This window comes from Pinus tabuliformis, chromosome 7 (assembly GCF_031772625.1).
Source record: "Pinus tabuliformis cultivar Carrire ecotype Pingquan chromosome 7, CPIR1, whole genome shotgun sequence".
Lineage (NCBI taxonomy): Eukaryota > Viridiplantae > Streptophyta > Pinopsida > Pinales > Pinaceae > Pinus > Pinus tabuliformis.
This window is the reverse complement of record NC_142293.1, coordinates 588646498-588671717: the sequence shown is the minus strand read 5'-3', so window position 1 is coordinate 588671717 and position 25220 is coordinate 588646498. Positions and strand designations below refer to the sequence as shown.

At 39.1% G+C, this 25220-nt stretch overlaps 2 protein-coding genes across 8 annotated transcripts in view; both read right to left on the bottom strand.

The window, feature by feature from the left end:
• Window positions 1-25220, bottom strand: part of LOC149248810 (lipase-like) — a 430114-nt gene that overhangs the window by 313634 nt on the left and 91260 nt on the right. For 6 of the 7 annotated variants that reach the window (XM_089458552.1, XM_089458547.1, XM_089458546.1 and 3 more), the window contains 2 exons: window positions 20561-20663; window positions 20081-20171 (listed from right to left, as the gene is read on the bottom strand). In XM_089458552.1, coding sequence (XP_089314678.1) covers window positions 20081-20162 — 82 coding nt within the window. In that variant the 5' untranslated portion in view covers window positions 20163-20171; window positions 20561-20663. Of the gene's footprint in view, window positions 1-20080; window positions 20172-20560; window positions 20664-20895; window positions 20999-25220 lie in introns of all 7 variants that reach the window. The other variant, XM_089458549.1, reaches the window with a different exon arrangement.
• On the bottom strand, window positions 22905-24338 carry LOC149248812 (uncharacterized). The gene is made up of 4 exons (XM_089451128.1): window positions 24082-24338; window positions 23807-23977; window positions 23226-23473; window positions 22905-23106 (listed from the first exon to the last, which is right to left on the bottom strand). Exons 1-4 carry the CDS (start codon window positions 24336-24338, stop codon window positions 22937-22939), a joined length of 846 nt encoding a protein of 281 aa, XP_089307254.1. The 3' UTR covers window positions 22905-22936.

Here is a 25220-nt window from a genome sequence, read left to right as displayed (position 1 = left end):
CCTTAATCTTCATTTTCATCCTTTTACTTAAATTTTTAACATTACCATGAAATGACTCAGGATGTTTGAGAGTGGTTCCGGCCTCGTTGGATTTCATATGGAGAAAGTAGAATTTTAGATTTCATCCAAAATGCAGCAGACTTATCAGTTTTTCAAGATTTCAGGATTGGGAGATTGTAATGTTTCCAAGTGACACCACCTGCCCAGGCTACCCCTGCCACCAGTAGAGGACGTGGTCTACCTCCTATAACTCCTACTTCTAGTTCTTCAGCTTCTAGAGCATAGAAAACTCCACTGCCAACTCCACCAGCACCAGCATCTACATCTAGAGGGAAAGGGAAAGCTGTGGCATTTTCTCGCAAGAGGGGCAGAGGAAATCAATAGGATTAGACTTCAGTTATTTTCTTATGTGCTTGTAAGTTGTACATGAACAATGAACATTGAATATTCAAGAATCAAGACCAAGCATATCACATTCTAATTTCTAAATAGTAAATTTTGATTCTATTTATTTTTTTAAAGTGAACTATGAACTTTGAGAAGTAATTATATTTTAATTTGATTAGATAAGCTGCAACCTGCAATTTAATATGGATAAAAAACTATATTTCGATATATATATATATATATATATATATATATATATATATATATAAAAGATGTCCCCCGTGTCCTGTTTCCAGGTCGCTGCGTTTCGTATTGAATACTCGTATTTACGTGTCCTCCGTGTCTCGTGTCTTCGTGTCATGTGACTTAGAGTATGGCATTGTCTTATCTCATTCATCAAATTACTATCTTTAGGGTAATGGTCTTGCTGAATCAAGTAATAAAAATCTCATAACCATTATCAAGAAGATAGTAGGAGATAATAAAAGATCTTGGGATAGCAAAATCAAGTATGCTTTATGGGCAGATAGGATCACTAAAAAGAAAGCTAATGGTAAAAGCCCCTTTGAATTAGTTTATGGTTTGGATGTGACCTTACCTGTGCACCTAAAATTGCCAGCTTATCAGTTCCTTCAGCATTTTTCTACTAATAAAGATGTTGTTCAAAATAGAATTGATTAGATTGTGGAGTTGGATGAAGCTCATAGGATAGCTTTTGATAATATATGTAAGAGTCAATCTAACATTAAGAAAAGCTTTGATAAATAATCTCAATCTAGATCTTTGCAGGTTGGAGATATGGTACTTCTTTGGGATCGCAAGAATGAAAAACTAGGAAAACACAAGAAATTTGACAGTTTATGGCTAGGACCATACATTATCCGAGACATTGCTGGGCCGAACTCATTCCACTTGACCAGATTGGATAGCGAACCATTTGACTTACCTGCGAATGGCCAAATGCTCAAGCTATTCTTCAAAGATGACATCTGATGCCATGGGGCATCCTCTATATTATTCTGGATTCTCACATTCCTACAGTGCAGCAACGTGTCCCCAAGTAGAGCCAGATGTTGACCACTACATGTCAACGACCCATAACAGTACACCCCCTTTTTTCGCAAAAGGGATAGCGCTTGATCAATGTGTCCATGCCGTCCGACTATCATCATCAGCCTAATCATGTTATTTTGTAAACCCAGTCAAGATGTGTAAATTGTAGATAATCTCAGCAGATATGTGTCATGTATGTAATTGCCTAGGTAAACCTAATCTAGTGATGATCTACGTTCTGAAAGGTTTTTTGTCTCACCGATCCATGATCGGCAGAGTTTTCCTTTAGCCTAACCACAAAGCCGGAATGGATTTTGTCATTAGAATCTTAGGGGAGTCCTAGTGTGTTAGATCGAGTCTATGTAAAAGTGATTTGGGAATAATCCTAACTATTTGGTTAGGATATTTTATTACAAATTGCTTGATCTGCTAGATTATGTTTGTATCGCAGAACTGGGTAGTCTATGAGGGTCTATGTCAAATGGGTTTTTCCCCTTGAGATCTAAAAAACGTAAAAATTATGATGTAAAATGTCTTGAGGGTTAGAAAAATAATTTATCCCCTCATAAGTCCTATGTCCTAGGTCCTAGGTAATTTTAAATTTTCCAAAGGCTAAATTCGAGGGTCCTTTAAAAAAAATAAAAATTTAAGAGATCCAAGGACTAAGGTTAAATGATTATTTTGCTAAATTTTATGCCCTTGGTCCCTTGGGTTAAGTAAAAGTCAAAATTTTGAGGAAATTAATTCAAAAATTGAATTTTTGAATTAATTAAAATGCATTTAAATGATAATTTCGAATTTCCTCATTATTTTAATTTCCACGTATGAGATAAAAAAGATTTTTTGATCCTCATCAACGGTCGAGATCGCTTTGACAAGGATCACTCGAACTAGCCGTTAGGAAATTTTTCTTTAAATAAGAGGTCAGTGGTCAGTTGAGATCATTCGATCTTGGAGTCGTGTGCTAAGTGAAAGTTCTCTTGTAATCGTTTTTCATGTGCAAATAAAGAAAGACTTTGGGGTTAATCTTTGCTGGTGTTACTCTTCAGAAAAAAAAATGTTGTAAGATGTTTTATTTTCTTGCATAGATTTGCTTTCAGCCATTGATGTTAGTTTAAAGAAGAGTAATTTAAAAACAGGTATCTTGTTTGATCATTAGGGTTTGAATGATAGTTTAATTTCTGAATATAATGGCAAGTATCTCCATTAAATCTAAATTTCATTGTCGTTTTCTCTCTCTATGTTCATGGTTGAATTAAGTTGTGCAAGGAATCCTTAATTTTGAGATCACCAGGCGTTAGACCAGCCAACTCCCGGATAGCATTTTCTGAAGAGCCCAGCTGGTTTTGATCCCGGGCTTATCATTAGAACTTTTGTTGTGGATGCATGAAAGGTTTTCTGAAGCACCTCATTTTAAATCATAAATTTTAAAAATATGTGTGGCATACTGACAAATCTGGCTATTTTGAGCTTTCAGCCTGTGATTACTATAATTATTTAGCTAGGGTTTTTAAGGTTTCATTATTGTATATTTTGTTTCTAGGCATATTGTTTTTATCATTGCAGGTACAGACCTTGAAAATTTTTCGGGGTTTTCATTAGACAAATCTGAAATAGGGTGATTTAAAATTTACTGGAGAATTTGGAGGGTTTTCTAGTCCATCTCTGCTGCTGCCTGGGTTTTCATTTCAGTGGCTGAGAAGTTTCAAATTTTTTAACGCAAGCTGTGTTCATTCACGCAGTTTCTCCTTCATGCTAGATCTGCAAACAAATTGTTGTCTTCGAGCTCCATCCCCATCTGTTGTCCCTCGTTGCGTCTCTTTCACCTCCCCACGCTACCAAAGCCTTTGTCCAGCACTCTTCATCAACACGCAGCTCCTTTCTTCCTTAGGCAAATTTCATTGCTCCATTGTTGTCATTGCACCTTTTGAAACACTCTCCTACAAATCGCTCCTAAACCTGCGTCTAATCCGTAGCTACGATCTTTCTTCACCGCTGCCACCTCACCCCACACCCCTCATTCCTTTGCCAGCCACTTCTCTCTCAACCCTCAGCTCGCTCTTCCATTTCGTAGCTTCCTTCCTCCACGCATTTGCTACCAAACCTGCATACATACCCATTCACAACTCGCTGACATACCTACACAGCTCATCCATGCGCTTTTCTTTACACGTTGCCCATCCATCGATCCCCTTCAACCTTCACGCCAAACCTGCATAATAACGACAGTCTTCTCTCATCTCCCAAACCCGCAGCACGTTGCCATCGGTCTCCTCGCGTCATCATTTCCACGCGCGAGCTCCTCCTTTCCGTCACTCGTTCGACTTGCAGATACACAATATAACACGATATCGAATTCTTTTTTTTTTTAATGTTTGCAGCGAGGGTTAATGATACATGTTCATTAGATTTTCATTTAATTTGGATTTAGTTTTGAGTTTTATTTAGTTAGGATTTAGACTTTATATTTTTGCTTTTTTGTTATATATATAGATTAGGTGTTAGTTTTTATTTTGATTTCTTTTAGCTTAGCTTTTAGTCTTTAGTTTTAGTTTAGTTTAGTTTCATTTCAAATAAAAAAAATAAAAAAAAAAGCATAAAAGGGGGTTTTGATTTGGAATTTTCTTTTTTAGGTTTTGATTTATTTTCATTTAGATTAAATTTCTAAAAAAAAAATAAAAAATTTCATAAAATTTAAAAAAAGCCTTAATAATAAAAAATAAAAAATAGAAATTTTAAGCTTAGCACATTTAAAAGAAGTTTCATTGTGAAATTCAAAAAAAAAATCTTGTGCTAAGGTTAAAATTTGAAAGGAAAATTTTATGGTATCAACGTTTCTTTTCTACAATAGTAAAGTGTGATAAAATTTTTATCTAGAGATTAACTATTTGAAGGTGGTGAAATTTTCCTGGATTTGGTTCTTTAAGCATACATCTTTTATTTCTGGGATTTGAATTGGTTAGCATTTAAATTTTGTGGTTATCTAAAGCATTTGCATCTCTTGAAATTTAATTGCTAAGACATTTTGCTCCTATAGAAACTCTGTCGTCCTTGCTTGAATTTTATTTGATGATTGTTACATGTTAGATATTTTACAAATTCTTCAAGCAATCATTAATTATTTCATAAGCAACTGCAGCTAATTGATTACCTTGGAGCATTGACTCCATAAGGCACTAGTGTTAATCAATTAAAAATTTAATCAAATTTTAAGTCTTGTTGAGCCTTAATCAAGTTTTCGATTGCCTCGCTGTGTCTCCCGAGCCAGTTGATCCCAACTGGTTCTCCTTCATCTCGTTTATCCATAGGGTCTACCCCCCTTATCTTGTTGTAGGGAGACGACTTAAACGGAGAGATTGGGGATCAGGGTGACAACCCCCGGTCTGAGCGTTGTCGCGATGCTTAGACACTCTGTGTGATAACAAGAGGGTCTGCACCTGTTAGAAAGAGGTCGTCAACATATAGCACCAGTATGAGAGGCTTGTCATCTATAACCTTAAAGTAAAGGTTGGGGTCAGCTTCACTCCTAGTGAATCCCAGCTTCATCAAGTAGCTATCGATCCTCTCATACCATGCTCGGGGTGCTTGCTTTAGCCCATAGAGGACCTTCTTCAACCTACACACATGAAATTCTCGATCATGAATCTCAAATCCTTCGGGTTGTTCCACATAGACCTCTTCTTTGATCGAACCATGTAAGAACGCAGTCTTGACATCCATCTAATGTAGGTTCCATCCTTGCTAAGCAGCAAGGGCTATGATCGAGCGGATGGTGGTATATCGGGCAACAGGTGCAAATATCTCGTCATAGTCTATACCTTCCTTCTGGGAGAAGCCACGAGCGACAAAACAAGCCTTATACTTTTCTGCACTTCCATCAACTGCATGCTTTATCTTGTAAAGTCATTTTGAAGTGACAACTGCCTTGTCCTGGGGTCTGGGGACTCCATCCCAGACATCGTTTTTCATAATAGACTCATATTCTTCGGTCATAGCATCCTTCCATAGTTGATGTTTCACGGCATTTGTGAATGATGAAGGCTCATTTTGGATAATCGTGCTCAGATAATCAGGTATCCCTAATACATATTTGGTTTCTTACTTTCACGAAAGGTTCCTCGGCGTGTTGTGTGTCCTTCAGCATTATCAAGTGTCCCCCTAAGCCATGAAGGCCTCTTCCTTTGAAGAGGAGGGCTCAGGCGTTGGAGGATCAATAGGATCCAAGGGTTCTTCCACATCGGGCATTGTCTCCTCTTCTTTTTCTTTCAGTTCCCTGGTGTCAGCTTCTTGAGTGTTCCTCAAAGTAGGAAGATTGTCCACCTTGCTAAGGGCCATATCTTCGTCAAAGGTGACATCATGACTAATCTCGATTTCTCTTTGACCAACTACATAGATTCTATAGCCCTTAGTATTTTCAGTATAACCCACAAAGATTCCTTTCTTTCCAAATGCACCCAATTTATTCATTTTCTCTTTCGGCACATGAAAATATACTGGGCTTCCAAAAATTCTAAAATGAGATATGTTAGGTTTCTTACCAGTGAACATTTCTTCAGGAGTTTTGGAATCCAATGCTTGATGAGGGCATCGGTTTTGTACATATACAACGGTGTTTGCAACTTCGGCCCACAGAAACTTCGGAAGTCTTTGATCATGGAGCATAACACGGACAGCTTCTACAATCGTACGGTTCTTCCTTTCCGCCACACCATTCTACTCAGGAGTATAGGGTGTAGTGATCTCCCTCTTAATGCCAGCCTCTCATGAAACTCATTGGATTCATATTCAGTCCCATTATCAGTCCTTAGGATCTTGATCTTCTTTTCGGTTTGATTCTCGATCAAGGCTTTGAAGTGACGAAACCAAGAGAACACTTCATCCTTCTTTTTCAAGAAATATATCCGAGTCTTGCGAGAATAATCATCTGTAAAAGTGAGGTAATATAAATATCCTCCCAAAGAGTTCACAGGCATCATACCGGATATGTCTAAGTGAACCAACTACAATATATCGGAGGTCTTGCTTTGGCTTGAGAGGAATGGTCCCCTTTTGAGCTTCCCTTCGGCACATCCTAGACATACACCTTCTTGCTCTAATCTGAACTCGAGCATCCCAGTTACCATTTTTCTTACATCAGGTAGAGCTTTATAATGAAGGTGAGCAAACCTCCAATGCCATAATTTGGACTGAAGAGATCTGTCACAAGTCATGACACCCAACGGACTTCCTCCGACCTAATATAATTAATCAACTCGAAACCCAAGAGTAAAAGCATCTTTAAAGTTTTTTTTCCATACACGTACCTTGCCATCGCTGAAAGCCACCTTGTAGCCTTTATCTTCCATTTCCGAAATGGACACCAGGTTCTTTTTGAGATCAAGTACATATAATACATCTTGTAAGTGGATGGTATTACCCTGATTTAGTTTAAGAGTGACATTTCCTACACCTTTCACGGGATATTTTGAATTGTCTCCAAGAACAATTTCCAGGTTGGTTTCTTTCTCTACCAGATTATAGAGAGCTTCTTTGTAACCAATGAAGTGCCTTGAGGCACCACTATCAATAAGCCAATTTCCCAGCGAGTCCGAGGGAGCAATAGTAGATAGAGCAGCTGGTAGATAATATTCATCTTGCTTATTGTCAACAGTGTTAGATTCATACCTGGAATTTCTTGCCTTCTTGAATGGTTGTCCTCTTCCTTGATTTCCGGCACTTCTTTTACCTCTGCCATTTGACTTGCCATTCCTTTGATTGCTTTGAGAGGGATTTTGATCATCGTCCCGGTGTGAGTCCCTTTTATCAGGGCACTCCCTTGCATAGTGACCCGTTTTATTGCAATTGTAACATCGTCCTTTTCTTCCACCCTTTGGTCCAGCCTTTCCTTTGAATTTAGCCTCGAAATTGTTTCTTCTTTTAGTATGAAAAGAAAAGGCAAAGGGATGACCTTTAAGTATGGGTATGTCTTTCTCTTCCATCCTTGTTTCTCCTTGAATGCATCTGGCCATTAATTCCTCAAATCCAGGAATTACATTATTGTTGAGAAGTGTAGTCCTAAATATATACCATTTAGATGGTAGTCCTCCAAGAGTGGTGAGTGTCATTTCCCTGTCAGGAATTACTTCCCCAATAGATAGGAGATCGTTCTTGATCTCGGTGATTCTTAAGAAGTATGCTTGCATACTCTCATCTTTGCCCTTTAGCGTATTTCTAAGAAACAAGTGTTGTTTTGCATCATTAACTTTAAATAAACTCACCAGTCTATCGTAGATTTCCTTGGAGGTGTTCAGCTCAGAAACATAGGCCACCAAGCATTTGTTGATAGAGTCCCAGATGATCTTCTTTGCTTTGAATTTTCCCTTGGTCCATTTGTTCCTAGCAGCAGCAGATGCATTTGATGGAGGCTCAACAATTCCGCCTCTCACATAGTCCAACACATCTTGTTCTTCTAATGTTAGATCAAGAGACATCTTCCATCCATGATAGTCAGACTTCTCACAGAGTTTGTCTTCAACAGGGAAGGGTGTTGAGGACCCCATGATTTCTTTCAGATAGCCTTACCAACCTTCTCTTCGGTGATTGCTCTTGCTCTTTCTTGGGCCTTGTCTTCACCTCAGCATTGATACCATGTTAAGTTATGGTATGTTCTATGCTTAGAGCAGTTTACTTATCTTTCTTATTATTATCCACAGATTAGCAATCACATGTACATTATGTAAAGTGCAGATAGAACATTTAAACGATCAAAAAAAATAAGCCAAGACAAGAGACACAAGATGTGGTGACTAGCCAAGGACAAACCCCAATATGGGAAAACCCCTTGATCAAATCTTCTTTTATCTTCAATAATTCAGCAGAGAGAAATAGTACAAAGATCTGATTTATATCAGCAGCAGCAAACCCTAGATCAGCCCTAAACTAGGGCAACAAATCATAGATCGAACTCGTCAAGTCTCCACCGATGAGTCGTTCACCATGCACCAGTCCAAGACTTCGTCGTGCACCAATCCAAGACTTCGTTGTGCATCATTCCAAGACTTCGTCGGGCACCAGTCCAAGACTTCGCCGCGCATCAATCCAAGACTTCGTCGTGCACCAGTCCAAGACTTCGCCATGCATCAATCCAAGACTTCATCGTGCACCAGTCCAAGGCTTCGCCACACATCAGTCCAAGACTTCGAACGACCTATTTCGGCTCAGATGAGAGAGAGAGCCTTTCTGCACAGGAGAGAGAAGAGTCTTTTTCTACGCAGGAGAGAGAGAGATATGATGAGAAGTGAGTAACCAAATGAGACGGAGTCATCCTGTATTTATATCCAAACATTGAAGGTGAATAGATGTGTCTGTTGCGCGTCTGAGCCTACATAAGTTGCTGGCCAACTTTGATAATTTGTCAATAATCAAAATAAATTCATATCTCCATAAATACTTATCGGAATCGGATGATCTTTAGATCAATCCTACACCTCTCGACGAGAGGAATCTAGGAAAAATATTATCCGCCATGAATAAGGTGACCCACATGGAGTTTGGCCCTAGTTGCCAATTTTAACACTCCCTCTCAAGTAGGGAGTACTCCATCTGCAATTCGTCTGACTGTCGCTACTATTCATCCATCAAATGCACTGCCTTGTATAGCTTGACCCCTGCTCTGCTCTGCTTTGTTCTGTTCTGCTCTGCTCAAACTATGAAGAAGAAGAAGTGATCGAGGATGTCTCATACCATCCTCCACTGACCCGAAGTCAATCTAGAGTGTGTACCACTTTCACTAGTCCCAGACCAGTCCTCTACTGACCCAAAGTCAATTTCAGAGGGTGTACCACTCTCACTGGTCCCAGACCAGTATCATTGATCCCAGATCAATGGAGGTCATCCTAGCATAGGGAGTATGATAGATACAACGATGCGTCCATCGATAGAATTACTATGGTCCCTATCCTCATTTCCCTGCTCATTGATCAGATGAGAGGTACTTCCCATGAGTGCTAGACTGCATGGGTAGGATGCCTCAACAAAAGAACTAATCATCCTGTCCACAGGAGAACGAATCATCTTGTCCAGTGGATGCCACGGAGAACTAATCATCTTGGCCTACAGGAGAACGAATCATCCTGTTCCACAATCGCCATGGAGAACGAATCATCCTGGCCCACAGGAGAACTAATCATCCTGTTCCATAGTCGCCACGGAGAACGAATCATCCTGGCCCACAGGAGAACTAATCATCCTGTTCCATAGTCGCCATCGAGTGTCAGGGGAAGGTTGAACCTTTTAACATTGAGAGGCCCCTGAAGTCTCTCCAAATATAAACTCCCGGTGAGTGCTCCACTCCCAGTTTTGCATCTTGATCTCGTCCAGCATCTCTTTCTACCCTTTTGTGTCTGGAGTAATCTCCAACTCCCTTTCCCTGCTCCAGTACCTTTGCCGCCTATAAGTAATATTTTGTCTATCCTGATACCACTGTAATGTTCCAACCTTAAATAAACAGTGATATACAAAGCAAAAACTGTTTATACACCGAATTTTTCAACAATCAATAAATGCTCATAAAAACTCCAGAAGTAGAACCAGCTGAGCCATTTTATTAATCAATGGAGCAAGTACAATAGTATGGAGGAATGCACCTGGGCTTGCCTCAATGGCAAGTGTGACAAAACCCAGGTGATGAGACAATGATATCAAGTACTGGAAAATGACTGCTCCTCTAATGCTCTGCGCTGCCTAGAAAACTACACTGCTGGATGGAAAGGAACTGCAAGAAACTCCACTTCCGCTGCTCGGAAAATGCTACAAAATCAGCCCCAAGCTCCTTGACCAAAACCCACAAAAACCCAGAAAGGTTTTGGTCTGAATCCAACCTCCCAAATTCGGCCTCCAATATGCCCTCCCTCCAAACTGCTCAAGAATACAGCCTGCAAGGAATACAAGCAAAAACCTCCTCCCAAGCTCTAGAAATGTAGCAATCTCCTCCACAAATGCTTCCCTTAGCTTCCCTGACAAAGTTTAGCCTTAAAGACTGATGCTCTACCTCCCACGTGTGCACCAAATGTTGCCTCTGTGCTGGCCCAGGAAGTGCGAAAGTCACACTGCCAAGAAGCACTCTCCTCCATCTCCAAACTCTCCAAAATGACAGCAAACCTCCTATGCCTCCTCTCCGGAAAATCTCCCAACCAAACTCCACTATAAGAAACCACAAGCAAACTCGGCCTCCTCTTCACTGCGTCCTCCAGTAATACGCACCACCCAGAGATGAATGCAACTGCTGGAAACCACAATGAAATCCTCCTCCGGAAGAATGAAGAAAAACCTTCCTAGGGTGGCACTCAAAGTCCCCCGAAGAAAGGGTGAGCTCTTCGCTTGAAGAACTCTTGCTGAACAACAAGTGACTCGGCTAAGCAGCTCGAGCAACCAAAGAGAAATTGATATGCCAAAAGATGATGAAATGAGGAGAGTTCCCTTATATAGATTTCGTGGAGCACTTTTCCCTCCAATTTTCCCTCCATCGTGGGCCCTCACTTAACCATCGACTTTTCCCCTCCATGCAATTCGAACTAGGGAGTGTGTATTTCCCTAGTGTGGGTGGCCCCCACATGGAACTTAACCACAACAAAATAACTTTTCCTAAGTCTAATCTCCTAATAAAAATCGAATGGGTCCCACTATCTCCAAAATTGGCCCCAAAATGCAATAATTAATATTGTTCCAAATTAATTTAGTAAGGGACATGACACATGTCATATGGTTGCAGATATCATGAACTAATGCTCTATCTTAAGAGCATGATCAAAAGAAAGGATCTCCTCCATCAACAAGATGCAGGAATGCATGGGTCACATATTCACTAGATGAAATCAACATAATATGTCCACATGTGAAGTATGAGGTGGTTGACTACAACTGAGGAACTCTGATTGGAAGCTCCTGGGAATGGAATGTGTGAAGAAAGGAAGGAAGAGATCGTAGAATATGCAACAATGGTAAAGGCAATCAACAGCCGAAAGACCAAGAAGATTTGACTATTATATCTCTCAAAAAGATATGAAGACTTTGCTGGAAGTCTGGAAAAGATGGAGACCCTTGATGCCTACAGGAAGATGTCATAATGAAATACCATCACTAAGGTAACTGTGATTTAAGTGTTCATTTCTTATTATTGAACAAGTATCTCGATAGGCTTATGCAGGACTGTGAAAAAGAACTATGGATGTCTTTCAAGAGGACCATGTAGAAGGAAGTATGATCCGTCTGAAGAAGATAGTATGAAGAAGGCAGCGTGACATGAAGCAAGGCCAAATGTAGACTAATGAATCGATTTCTAATGAAAGGAATGATGACATGACTGACTCATGGATGAAAGTGATGGATGGTCTGTGCCCTCTGAAGAAGTCCCAAAAGATGAAGACCCTATGACAGAGAAATTCAAGACATTGAAGGAAGGATCCCTCCAAGCAGTTGGTTGTCCCATCATCTCCATCTGAGAAGTTGTTGTAGGTCCCTAATTAAGAGGGAGCCTGAAAATAAGTTTCTTACTTGGAAGAGACTTGGAAATTCCTAAGCCAAGAGGGAGCTTAGGTACATTCCTTCTGAAGGAATGACTACATTCCTCTATTGGAATAGATATGTCCTCCCTCCCTAATTGAGAGGGAGAGATAGACACATCATTCTGGTCTTCACTTGGGAAGACAGAATGGAGGATTGGGTAAACATTTGGCATCCTGTGCTCTTTGAGGATGAGATAGGGCATCCAAGATAAGGGTAGAGGACCGATATTCTTTGAGGACTGGGAATCCAAGATAAGAATAGTCCAAATAGAACACACCTTGAGAACCCTGGTGGGGTATGTTCCACGAGAGACAATGATGAGAGTGTCTATAAATCATTGGTCTCGCCAGAATTGAGCTCAGAGCTTGTGGAGAGATAAGAGTTGTTAGTCAAGGCCTTGCTATGTGACAATGCTGGTTGATATGATGCTATACAGATGGGTTACCAATCCGATTCTTCTTATGAGAAATTCTTCATATTGAGAATGACCAAGTACCATTATGAATACCTCCCTAGTTAAGAGGGAGTGTTGAAAAGTGTAACTAGGTTCGGTCTTCATAATGACAAGTAATTGTGATTTTATGTAAAAGATGTAAAGAAGAAAAAAAAAAAATTTATTACACTTGCATCATGGGTTTCATGAGAAAGAGATTTTATTTTTAGTTAAGGCTCCCATTGAGATCCCTTAGGGATATTGTCATATAGTCATAAAAGTCTAAAGAGTCATTGTCATGTAATGAAGGCATGTTACACATTGTAAAGAGTCAAATTTGTTTTCGTAAGTCACCCTCCAAGACCTTGTCACTAGCGCTCACTCATGTCAGCCTACAACGAAGGGATAATTCTAAAAAGATGAAGTTGGCCTACTCCAGAGATCATGTCGGCCTAATGGGCATGGACAAACAGCTATATATAGCAGTGCTCGGCCTCATTTGGAGATCATCAATTCGGTGGAGAAAGTCTCTAAAAAAAGGTGCGAAAGTCATACTAGAAGGAGCCTCAAGATCAGTGAAGGAGGAAGAGAAGAGAGAGAAGGAAGTAACATCATTGGTGCACTGCTTTTGGGCTAGTTTACCCTCACACGTGCGAAGGTTGCAGGTCTAAAGTTGGCAAGGATAGATCAAAAGGTTGCATTCATACAAAGGTGATCTTGTTTGGGTGAAATCTTCACTAAAGGAAGTTGAGTTAGAGAGAGACTCTTCTCTCTCAAGGAGGAGACTATTTGAGAAGCCAAATCAGATCTAGGGTTTCTGTTGTCAAGATAAAGGGTTGCAAACATTCAAGAAGAGGTCGAGAATCTGAAGGAAACCGAGAACAAGAAGAGGAAGAGCAACATTGATCTAGGGGAGAAGGGGAGGCTTGTGACTTGGTCTTGGAAGGGCTCTAGTGTTAAGGGTCTTTGTCATGGCCTTGGTATTCGTCAATTGAAAGTTCTGTAAGAAGAATTTTGTTTGGGTTTTCCTCTCAATCAGTGAGAGGTTTTGGCCATGGCTGAAAGCCGATACACTATGTCTCTTGTTCTTTTATTGTTCATGAGTTGGTAATTGTCTTGATGAAAAGAACACAATAATAACAAAAGAAGAGAAGATCATAATCAATAAGTAAAAAGACACTCGAAAGAAATTATCATAATAGAGAAATCACCTATCTATTGATGCCCTAGATTTCTCAACACACCCTTATATACCTATATATATATGATTAATCCTTTAATCAAATATATATATATAATAAAGATAATGAATTATAAATTAAATTTATTTAATTATAATTTAATTTAATTCAAATAAATAAAATAGTTTATTTAAATGTTAAAAATAAGGTGATTTGTTTAAATCTATTAAAAAATCAATTTAAATAAATTAAAAATTAAATAAGATAATATATTATTAACTCCTAAACTAAATAAATAAATAAATTATTTCAACACTTCATTTGGATTATGAATATAGTCGCTTCTAACCAAAAGGAAAAGAAGGGTCGAGAAGGTAGGAGGGTGACAACAAAATGAATCAGGAGATGGTGGAAGGGAGGTGACTGACAGCAAAGAGGTTGGGAGAAAGTGAGTTTGAGCATATTAGGGAGTCGAGGAGGCCATAACAGGGGGAGTTATTTTTTTGGGAATTTTACAGAGACAGAGTAGGAATTTCTAACAAAGCCATAGGCAAAGAGGGAGATTGAGCTTGATTGTTCTTGGTGTTTTGGCACGAAGCCCAGAGGATCTCCATTTGAAGTCTTTTGGATCTGGGGACCATATAGGTAGACCCCAGATAGGTTGGGAGGAAAAAAGGCGGTTTGGTAGCAGGAGCAGGGGCCGCAACAATTTAGGAACATCTCCAAAGGAAATTCCAGATAAGTGCTCACCAATGAATTGGTAAATTCTGTTTAAAAATTTCACTGTCAGGTTACTGAGCATTAATTTTGTTAAAATTAGGGCTTCACACACACACACACACACACAGGTATATTCTAAGCATAAATGTTGTTAAACTCTTTTAATGTTTCCAAAATTTAGGGTTTCACATAAGATGTCTCTTCATAGTCTTCCTCCCTCTCACTAAGGTAATCCTTTGCTTTGTACTTCTTGCCACCCAATCATACTTTGTCTTGGAAGTCACAACTGACTTCTTTCTAGCATAAATCAAGCCATATTTCAATCCCCCTGATCTATCTACTCCCTCTGAATCCAGATCTCATCTACTACAATATCTCTCATCAAATACCTGTTTCTAGGAGGGTCCTTGTCACAACTTTTCTTTGTTCTTCCACCTGCAACCAAAGTCTAAGCAGTCTTTAATATATCTGCAATACTCCCTAGGAAACCATGGAAGAACAATTACAACCAAGCAAAGAATTAGAAGACAAGAGACTAACTACAAGAAAAACAACAACAGTAGTAATACTCAAATAAGAGATATAATATACTTATCTTTGAGAAGAATGTTAGCTCCCTCTTGATCTTTAGTCTTCTTGCATCCATCTGCAACTTTGTCATCCTTATCCATGTCATCATCCTGATGTCATTCCTTCCTTGCAAAAGCTAGGTTTTCTACTTTCAATGGAAACGATCAATCCTAGGGTTTTGTCCACAAACCCTAGGGTTTTCTTATTCAGGTCCTTGCTCTGAATTTCGTGGGATATGTCAAAATTGTTTGTGGGAAGCTAGTTCATCTTGAATTGACTTATCATCATTTATCACCTAATCCCCTCCATCATAAACCATTAAGTGATCCTAAACCATATGAAAAAAGGGTCGTAGGGAAGCTCCCCTAGAGGTGATCCTTTATCATCCAGACGTGTGGGAAGAGGAAACTGAGGTGACATTGTTACCACTTCCAAGTTCCACTAATTTGTCATCAAGCAAAGACATTGCACCATTAGGTAACAGATTTTCTGGTAACAGGATCTATTGTGGCCAGAAATGAAGCTTACACTATTCTCAACAAAGGTAGGAACATTGTAACCTTGCTCTTATAAATCATGAACCTCATGAGTCAGTATACAAAGAATCTCTCTCATCTTATACATATCATTACAAAGATAATCATAATAGAAAACACCAATCTAGAAGGTCTTTACCCATAGTTGCGGGGAGCGCCCCCCCCCCCTCGAACCCGCTCCCGAATCGCGCTCCTGGCGGGAGCGGCTCCGGAGCACGCTCCCAAAAAAAAAATTTGCGCTCCCTGCCATTTTTGGGAGCGCTGTAGGGAGCGATTGCTCCGTCGCTCCCGGAGCGAAATTTTAAGCCCAGGAGCGATCGGGGAGCGATCACTCCCGAGCATTAAAAAATCGCTCCGAGAGCGTTTCGGGCGGCGCCGGGAGCGATCCGACGGATAACAATGAAAAAAAATTCGCGGACCTCAAAAAAAATTTAAATTTAAAAAAAAAAAAAAAAATATATATATATATATATATATATTGTTTTAAAAGCCCAATGGGCCTTAAAAAAATTCATTGTCACTTCATTGAGTTGAGTTTCTTGGAGAGCAAGAGCAAAGGAGCAAGGAGAAGCAAGGAGCAAGCGCCGAGGAGCGAGGAGAAAGCCTGCAAAGAGGTAAGTAACTTAGTAATTTAGTTAGTTTAGTTAGTTTAATTTAGTTAGGTAGTAATTTAGTTAATTTAATTTAGTTTATTTAGTTTAAAAATCATGAATTTAAATTAAATTAATAAAATTAATTAATTAATCCCAATAAATTAATTATTAAATTAATTTGCAGATTCAAAACATCAAACACCATGGACCTGGCTATATTTCTTGGCATTTTCCTCTTCTTGGTCCCTTTTATGGTTATTATGGTGCTGGAGAGTAGGAAACGGGGGGGCCAAACTGAAGAGGGGGGTGAAGAAGCTAGAGAAAGTCAAATTGATGAAAACCCCGGTGAGGAGGAGCTGGAGGAGAGTGAACATGACCCTCAAAAAACTAAACAAGACCAAACCCCATTGTGGAAATATGTTAACAAGGCTGAAACAGGGAGAGGGGGTGGAACCACTAAATTTCATTGCCCCCATTGCAACACTGATTACACAGGTTCATACACCCATGCTAGAAGACACCTCTGCGGGAAAAGGCCATGGGATGGAGACAAACAAATAGGAATCAAAACTTGTACAGTGGTGTCAGCAGCGGATAGAGCCAAATACATAAGGGAAGAGGAGGAAGCCCAATACAAATCAAAAAAATCAAGGGGTTTCTTTGAACCAAGCTCACAATCACAAAGAACTCCTTCAGCATCCTCCCAAGGCAGTGGATATGGAGGCATAGGGTCATCATCTTTAAGGTGTAGAACCATATCAGATTTCCTTGATGAGGGGTGTAGGAATGATGTGGATTCAAAGGTTTACAGGTTTCTCTATGCATGTGGGATACCATTCAATGTTCTTTGCTCACCTTATTGGCATGAAATGGTTTCTACCATAAATGATGCCCCTAAAGGATACAAGAGCCCTGGGTATGACAAGGCAAGAACCGTTGGCCTTGATCATGAAAAAGCAAAAACATCACATTCTTTGAATAGAATGACAAGTTCTTGGACTGACCATGGGGTGTCCATTGTATCTGATGGATGGACAATGTAAAAGGCAAGCCATTGATAAGTGTTCTTGTTGTGTCTGTTAGTGGTCCGATCTTTCTAATTGCACATGATTACTCAGACAAGTTCAAGACCGCCATCAACATTGCAGAAGCATTACTTGAAACAATTGACCGTATTGGGCCATACAATGTCATCCAAGTCATCACTGATAATGCTCCTAATTGTAAGGCAGCGGGAGCAATTATTGAGGATAAATACCCCAACATATTTTGGTCTGGATGTTTGGTTCACACATTGAACCTTCTGTTGCATGATGTTGTCAAGAACAAAAATGAACAATACTAATGGATTGGTGATTTGTACAAGAAAGGCAAACAAATGATAAAAATTTATTACAAATCATAGCAATACCCATGGCCTTTTCCGCAGTCACTCGAGATTGGAGTTGTTGAAGATTGCGAAGACCAGATTTGGTAGCTATTACCTCACCTTCAGGCGCCTTTTGAAGGTAAGAGAGTCATTGGCTAGCATGGTATCAAGTCCACATTGGCAGGTATTAAAGGAAAGGGATACAAATGCAGCTGACAGGCGAGGTTTTGAATTGGTGGAGGAGGTCGCTCTTGATGGTCAGTTTTGGACAAGTGTGAGGCAAGTATTGGATTTCACCAAGCCCATTTATCACATGATTCGGTTTGCAGATATAGACAAACCAGTGATTGGCGAGGTGTATGAGCAGATGGATACCATGTTGGGGGAAATAAAAGACATTGTTCATAACAGAGATCCCGACTTGTACAAACTGATTCACGATTGTGTGTGTGAACGGTGGAATAGACTTAATCTTCCACTACATTGCTTGGCATATATCCTTACGCCAAAATACTACTCTACATCTTGGTTGGGCCAACCTGCAGCAGGGGGTGGGATTAGGACCAAACCCCATTTATATCCAGAGGTAACTAGAGGATATTTGGAAGCATTAGAAAAGTTGGTACCTGATAGGGAGCAATGTGTAGCTGTGCGCCTTGAAATAGGCAGATACTTCAGTGGCACTGGTTTGTATGGTAACTTCCATGCAATGGACGACAGAGATAGATTTGATACTCTCACATGGTGGGAAACATATGGCGGCCAGGGACTTTTGCCAAAATTGGCAAAAAAAGTTCTTTCACAGGTTGTAAATACTTCTTCTGCAGAGAGGTGTTGGAGCACCTACAGCTACATACATAATGTGAAAAGAAACAGACTCAATGAAAACCAAGCAGAAAGCTTGGTTTATGTGCACTACAACTTGAGGTTGTTGAGTCATTACTGTGATCGGGCTTATGAGGATCCCACATATAAAATTTGGGACAATCACCCAGAGGATGACAATTTGGAGGATGGCATTGTACATCTTGAAGAACTGGAAGAGGAACTTGTAAGGGATGAAGATGAAGCAGCTGCAGCAGCCATGCCACCTCCACCTCCACCATCCAGTAGCAATGCTCGAGGTCCGAGTCTTGTTCCTTTGCTGTCGCCACCTCCATCTACACCCTCACATGGAGGTTCTAGTTCTGGTCATCGGTCTGTGTGGGAGACTCTAGAAGACCACCACGACCTGCTTATACTCCTGGAGACTCTCGTGGCAAGGGCCACATGTAGATTTACAGTTTACTTGTCTTTTTTAGTTTCTATTAGACTTTAGTTTTCATAATTGTTGAGTTTTGAGTCCTTGACTCTTGACCCTTGACTCTTTCATATCATAATGATATTTTTTGTAAACAATATATCACTGTGACAATGAAAATTTGAAGTTTGAAGTTGGGCCTTGGCAATTATAACTCATTGGTAATGATTGTGAATATGATGCTTCATGAAAGACTAAAGTTGTTTCATTTCATTTCATTATTCATGTTTCATTTTATAAATTTATAACATTTCATATCATGTTAACAGTGAGAAGTTAGGACTTAGAAATATCTAAGATATTACTTCTCGTAATGGTTAAACTTAGCTTACAAGTACAACTTTGGTGATCAATGATGATAAATGTTATTGAATTTTCAATTTTGAAAGCTTGAAGTTGAAACTTTAGGATTGAATTTGATGAATCATGATTCACGAGACTCAATATGTTGCAGTTGTAATATGTATTTTACTAACTTGTGGACATGGTTGATGACGATTATAATTTCTAGATGATTGATGTGATATGGTTCAATGATCAATCTATGTTTTTTTATGTTTTTTATGTCTAATTCATCATTCTACATGTTTTTGTTGACATATATGTATCAAAAATTAAAAAATATAAAAAATATATATATTTTTAAAAAATCGCTCCCGGATTCGCTCCCAAACCGGGAGCTTCTGAAAATGGTCGCTCCCGCTCCCGCTCCTGCTCCCAAGCAACATGGTCTTTACCTAAGTATTAATCAAACCATGGAGACGTGTACAAATGTTCAACTGCATCTTAAAAGTTCATACACATAAAAAATCCCATATCAATATAACAGGGAATGACCAGTTTAATACACGATAAATAATTTGTTGGACATTGGATAAACCTACGCTCCCCTTGTGTATCGTGACATGGACTAACAGCGTCTCGTGGATCCTTATCTATGGCGATGCGATTTTTGACTAACACCTGCGGGTTATGGTCTAACGGCAATCGTGATTACCAACATAATTCAAACATCCTTCCCAGCTTAATATATTGTGAGGTAGAATCCTTATATGAGTCTAGATTTTCCACTAACAGAGTTCAAGCTAAGGATTGATTAAAGATGGTTTTTTCTTAGTCTCTTATTTGGCAGGAATCAACGCAAAAATCTCCCTGATACCCTTCAAAGAATATATATAAGAAAAGCAGTCATATCAATTGTTATATTAATAAAAATGCCAAGTTATAGTCCAATTCACCAGGCATTGCATTCTCTAATATGGCAAGAATTTAAATCATTTTTGGAGCTATTTTCTGCAAATTGGGCAGTTGTATAATTGGGAGGCCCATCGTCTTGAACAAATTAGATACTTTTTGAAGTAACACCAACAAAAAATGATAAGAACCATAAGATTACCTCTTCCTGCACAAAGTATAGGGCTGCACAGGACCAACAGAATGAAAATTTTGAGATTTTCCCACCGCCAAGAATGAACCATAGTCTTTGTCTACACCACAACCAACAGAAATAACTAAAGAATCCACAGACAAAAAATAAAAGAACACCATTAACTCAAAATAACAGACACTGAGAAACCTTTACATATAGCAATTATACATTAATCATTAGACTTTAAAGCATCAACAAATGGTTGTGAATGCTTGATAATAACCATTAAAAGATTGTACATCTCAAAAATATAGAACAAAGACAGATACCACAAGAATGCAAAGCAATATCATAAGCATGGAGCTCTGCAATAAACATTTTGAATTTAGTATTTACATTCATGTTCATATTGACGCAAATGTTCATAATAAAGATGCATAGAACACACATAAAATACAAGAAGTGTTTGTATGCAAATTCTATATATCAAATTAAAGTGCACGGTACCTTAAATGAAGATAATTGCTAATTTAAGTGGCTATGCAATGTAGTTGGCACAGTCGGGTATGTAGTGTGCCCAATCACCAACCTTCTCAAGATGCACAATGATCTGCAACAACAAGGTCAGAACATAAGTGCACTAACAGTCACAAATAATCTCACCTTTTCTTAGATAAAACCCAAAAATAGTTTGAACAATGATAGGGAAATAGGTCAACTTGTTCTCATTACTCAAAATAAGCAAATTGCATGTACAGGATTAACCCTGTGCCTCAACGCTCTACTCTATGCTCTATCACTGATTCCTAGCACTCTAATTACTCTATATAAGACTGGCCAACCTGATCCTTATGGTTTCCAACCTATTTGCTCTAAACTATTCATTCTCCATTCACTTGTGCAGGCTATAACTCCACATCTTCCTCTGTGTTGCTGCAGCTTCCTCTGCAACATTTAAAAAGCTGCCTCGTTTACATTATACCTATGGAGTAAATCATCTATATGAGAACCATCACTTCCCTGCATAACCTTATTGTTCGAGGAAGTGATTGGCATCAACATATTAACAGCAATAGTGTCCTTTGTAGGTTCTTTAATTTCCAAGACCCACATCTTTTAATATTCTGCATAGAGTTCAACATACTCAGACAAAAAATATATTTAGGAGGTTCTTTGCCATATGTTTCCCATAAGCATTGACAAGCTCACTGCCTCTCTAAAAAAACTATTCAATTAGTATTGTTTATCCCAGCAGGCCAAGAAAGTTGCTCACTGTTATCAACCAAACTTGGAATTTGATCCTTCTTTTTGAAAATCTGAACACTGCTAGGTGCTAACATCAGCAAACAACAACAGAGAAAAAAACCAAACTAATAATCATAAAACCAGCAATAACAGATTCAGCACTAGCAACAGAAATCCCAGCAATTTTTCAGTAGTAGATTTAATAGCAAGATTCTATTGCACTGACAATGCAAAAGAAAAACAACACCACCTAATTGCCCAAAATGCCAACACAAGGATGAAACTTTCCTCAGAATGTATGGACACCAACTCAAACCAAATCCAAGGTAGTACAGACAATGATTTTAGCCCTATAGTCTCTTTCAGACTACCTACAATAACACACTTCACCCAAGGACCAAAAACCACTGTTTTGATCCCAAGAGCCTTTTTTAAAGGTCAATTTACACACTAGAAGAATCCAAGAAAAGAGAGATTATCCTCGATGATTGATACTTATGAGTGGGAGCTACTAAACACTATATATAGGGGAGTTGCAAAGGATGTCATAAGTGAAAGGGACATTCGTGCAAGATAAATAATAGCAAACATTTTGGCATCCATAATGATAACTGTTACAGCAAAATCTAGCACCTTAATGGGCAAGCCTCACCAAGTGACATTAGACAATGTGCAACAATGGAACTGTCACCATTGTCACCTCAACAACTACTCCCCTCATATAGTGATGGACACAACCCAACACAGGGAAGGCTCCCCTAGTATATCTTAAGGATCAAATAACCCAACCAAGTTAATCTAAGTGCCCCCTAAGGGTTCTACAATGATTTGCCACCAATGACTGATGTTAGACAGTTAGAGTTTAGGGTGGTTTTATGAGTAATTTCCAGATTTTAGTTCAAAGGGTCATGTCGCCCAAATTGTACAGAAAAGATGCAACAATGCTCAGGGCGGGGGCTGTCACTATGATCCCCACCCTCTCCGTTCTAGTGGTCTCCCTACAGCAGGCTATGGGGGGTAGTCCCTATGAAATGTGAAGATGGAAAGACCCGTCGGCAACCGACATGTCTGGGAGACACCACTGAATGGCCTAGCAACTTGGTTAATTTAGCAAGTTTTAAAAATTAGATTAGATTATCTTGAATGACCAGTGTCTTGATGGAGTCAAATACTTGCTTTATACAAATTATTTACCAAGTAACTCGATAAACAGTTGTTTCCTTAGGATGTTTCACTCTTCTAAATGAAATGTGTTAATTTTAGATAACAATGGTATGTAATGTTACCAGACACGGAATCGGCAATAAATCGGCGAGGCAAAAGAGCGAAAGTTTTAATCGGATCGGGAAAAAATCGGGAAAAAATCGGCAAATTCATTAAATAAAAATATACACATATATTGAATTAAAAAAACCATTTTTCATTAATATTGGGTAAAGGTATGTCCAAACAATGCATAATATCAATAGATGTCCAAAATATCATGAATAAATAAGTATCTCATATATGTTATGAGTCCACACATGATCCAAAGCACTGAGTCTTGAGTCCTTAGAAGCATATACTTCTAAAAGTTTACAAAAAGTTAAAAACTGCATACTAATCAGGAAAAAATCAGCAACTAAGAGTCTAAGACTCTTAAGAGTGAGAACTAGAAGCGATTCCTCCCGCTCCTTCGCTTGCTTGACTCTCAAAGTTCTCCAAGTCATGAAGGCTGAAAAGAGGAGGCTCATCTAATTGAACCCATTCTGCCGCATTTGTAGCTTGCAAATCTAACTCTTCAAGGTCGATTGGTGAATGATCAATACCTGTCATTATCATGAGACATTGAAATGTGAATTAAAATTTCACTTTGAAGTTTGAACTTTAAACTTTTAAAGTACGAACTAGATTATGAAACCTTCAAATTCAAGCTCTCGAATCTCACCTTGTATTTGTTTGTTGCGAAGTCGTAGATTGTAATGGACAAATACAAGGTCATTCAAGCGCTTTTGTGTCAATCGGTTGCGCTTCTTAGAATGTATTTTCTCAAACATGCTCCAGTTGCGTTCACAACCTGAAGCACTGCATGCTTGGTTTAAGATTCGAATGGAAAATCTCTTCAAATCTGGCGTATCACTACCAAAGTTTTGCCACCAAAGACCTAGCAAGTGGTAAGGGTTTGTGAGTAGAAGACTAGAAGTACCAAATTAGTAAATAGTAAAAACTTAAAAAGAAAAGAAAATTTAATAAAACATTTAACATACAAAATAAAGTTTATACAAATTTAATGAATTGATGAAGCCTTCAAGTTGGGTACCTGGCAACATCTTTGACCTTTGTCTTATAGCACTGGTATAGGCAAACAATTTAGATGGTGCCCTATAATCTTGTAGTTGGGAAAAGACACGACTTTGTTGTTCTGGATCAGGGAAGCACCTTTCCAAGCATGTCATAAGTCCTCTGCCAACCTCCCCATCCTCATTAAATTTGCTCTTATCATAAAAATATTGTGGGTTTAAGAAGTACCCAGCAGCATGTAAGGGGGAATGCAATTGCCTATCCCAACGTGCATCTATAATGTCCCAAAGAGGCATATACTTTGTCTCATCATCCCCATATCTTCTTTTGATGGCCTCCTTTGCGAGATCCATCGCCTCATAAATGTAACCCATAGCGGGTTTGTCACCATCAACCATCCTGAAAGTTCAAGCATTCAAATTTAAAGAAATATGAAACATTGTAAATAAAAAGAAGCTCGAAATGAAATTTAAAAAATTAAAAAGTTAAAAGACTAAAAGTACCTGAGAACTCTAACAAGGGACTCCGTCACAGCAATAATCTCTTCAGCATCTTTCCAGAAGCCATCATTAAACACAAGTGCAGCAATTTCGATGCCTTCAGGGGTCTTGGAATGTTTAGATCCCATCCACTCAGGTCCCAAGAACATCCTCTTCAGATTTATCTTTTGCTCAACCACAAATTGCAAAGATATGAAATTTGTTGCAAATCTAGTCACTGCAGGTTGAACAATTTCTTTACCTTCAGTGTATATTCTCATAGTGTTTAGGACAATAGTGTGGTTGTATAGGTATTTGGTTATGGATTTTGCCTTCTCCACAACCTCATGTATCCAATGAAGCTTACCAATGTCCTCAAGCATTAAATCTATGCAATGGGCAGCACAAGAGGTCCAAAAAATAGTGGGGTGCCTCATCTCAAAAAGTCTACCAGCAGCCATATAATTCGCTGCATTATCGGTGACAATTTGTACAACATGTTCTTCTCCCACTTCTTGAACGACTTCCTCCATCATTTCACAGATAAGTTGGGCAGTCTTAACCTTATCTGAAGCATCCACTGACTTGAGAAACATTGTGCCTGCGGGACAAGATACAAGGAAATTTATTAAAGTTCTATTCCTCTGATCTGTCCATCCATCACTCATGATGGTGCACCCTGTTTCTACCCATGATGAACGAAATTCAGCTAGCACAAGCATGACATCTTCAACACTCTCTAACAACATATCTGTCCTAAGGCTCTCTGATGTAGGGGCTTTGAACCCTGGACCTGCAGCAGCAATTGCATCAATCATAGCTTGCCAATAAGGACTTCTGGCACAGTGGAAAGGTATGTCAGAATAGTACCAAAAGTTAGCAATGGCCTTCCTTGCTTGACTATGGATATTTTTTTTCCAACCAGTGCCATCCAAGGTAGGTTGGGAACCGGGTTTTGTGCGGGGAGCAAAAAAGGTGTTTATGTTTCCACCTCCACTGTTGAAGGAAGGAGTTGCTGTTGAAGGACTGGCATGGCTTTGAGTTTGACTTGGCCTTGGAGGCATGTGTGGAAAACTTGGGAACGGCATTGAGGATTCAACAGATTGAGGTGACATGGGGCTAGTGGCAGAAAAAGTATCAACTCCAACATTTCCTATTTCAGC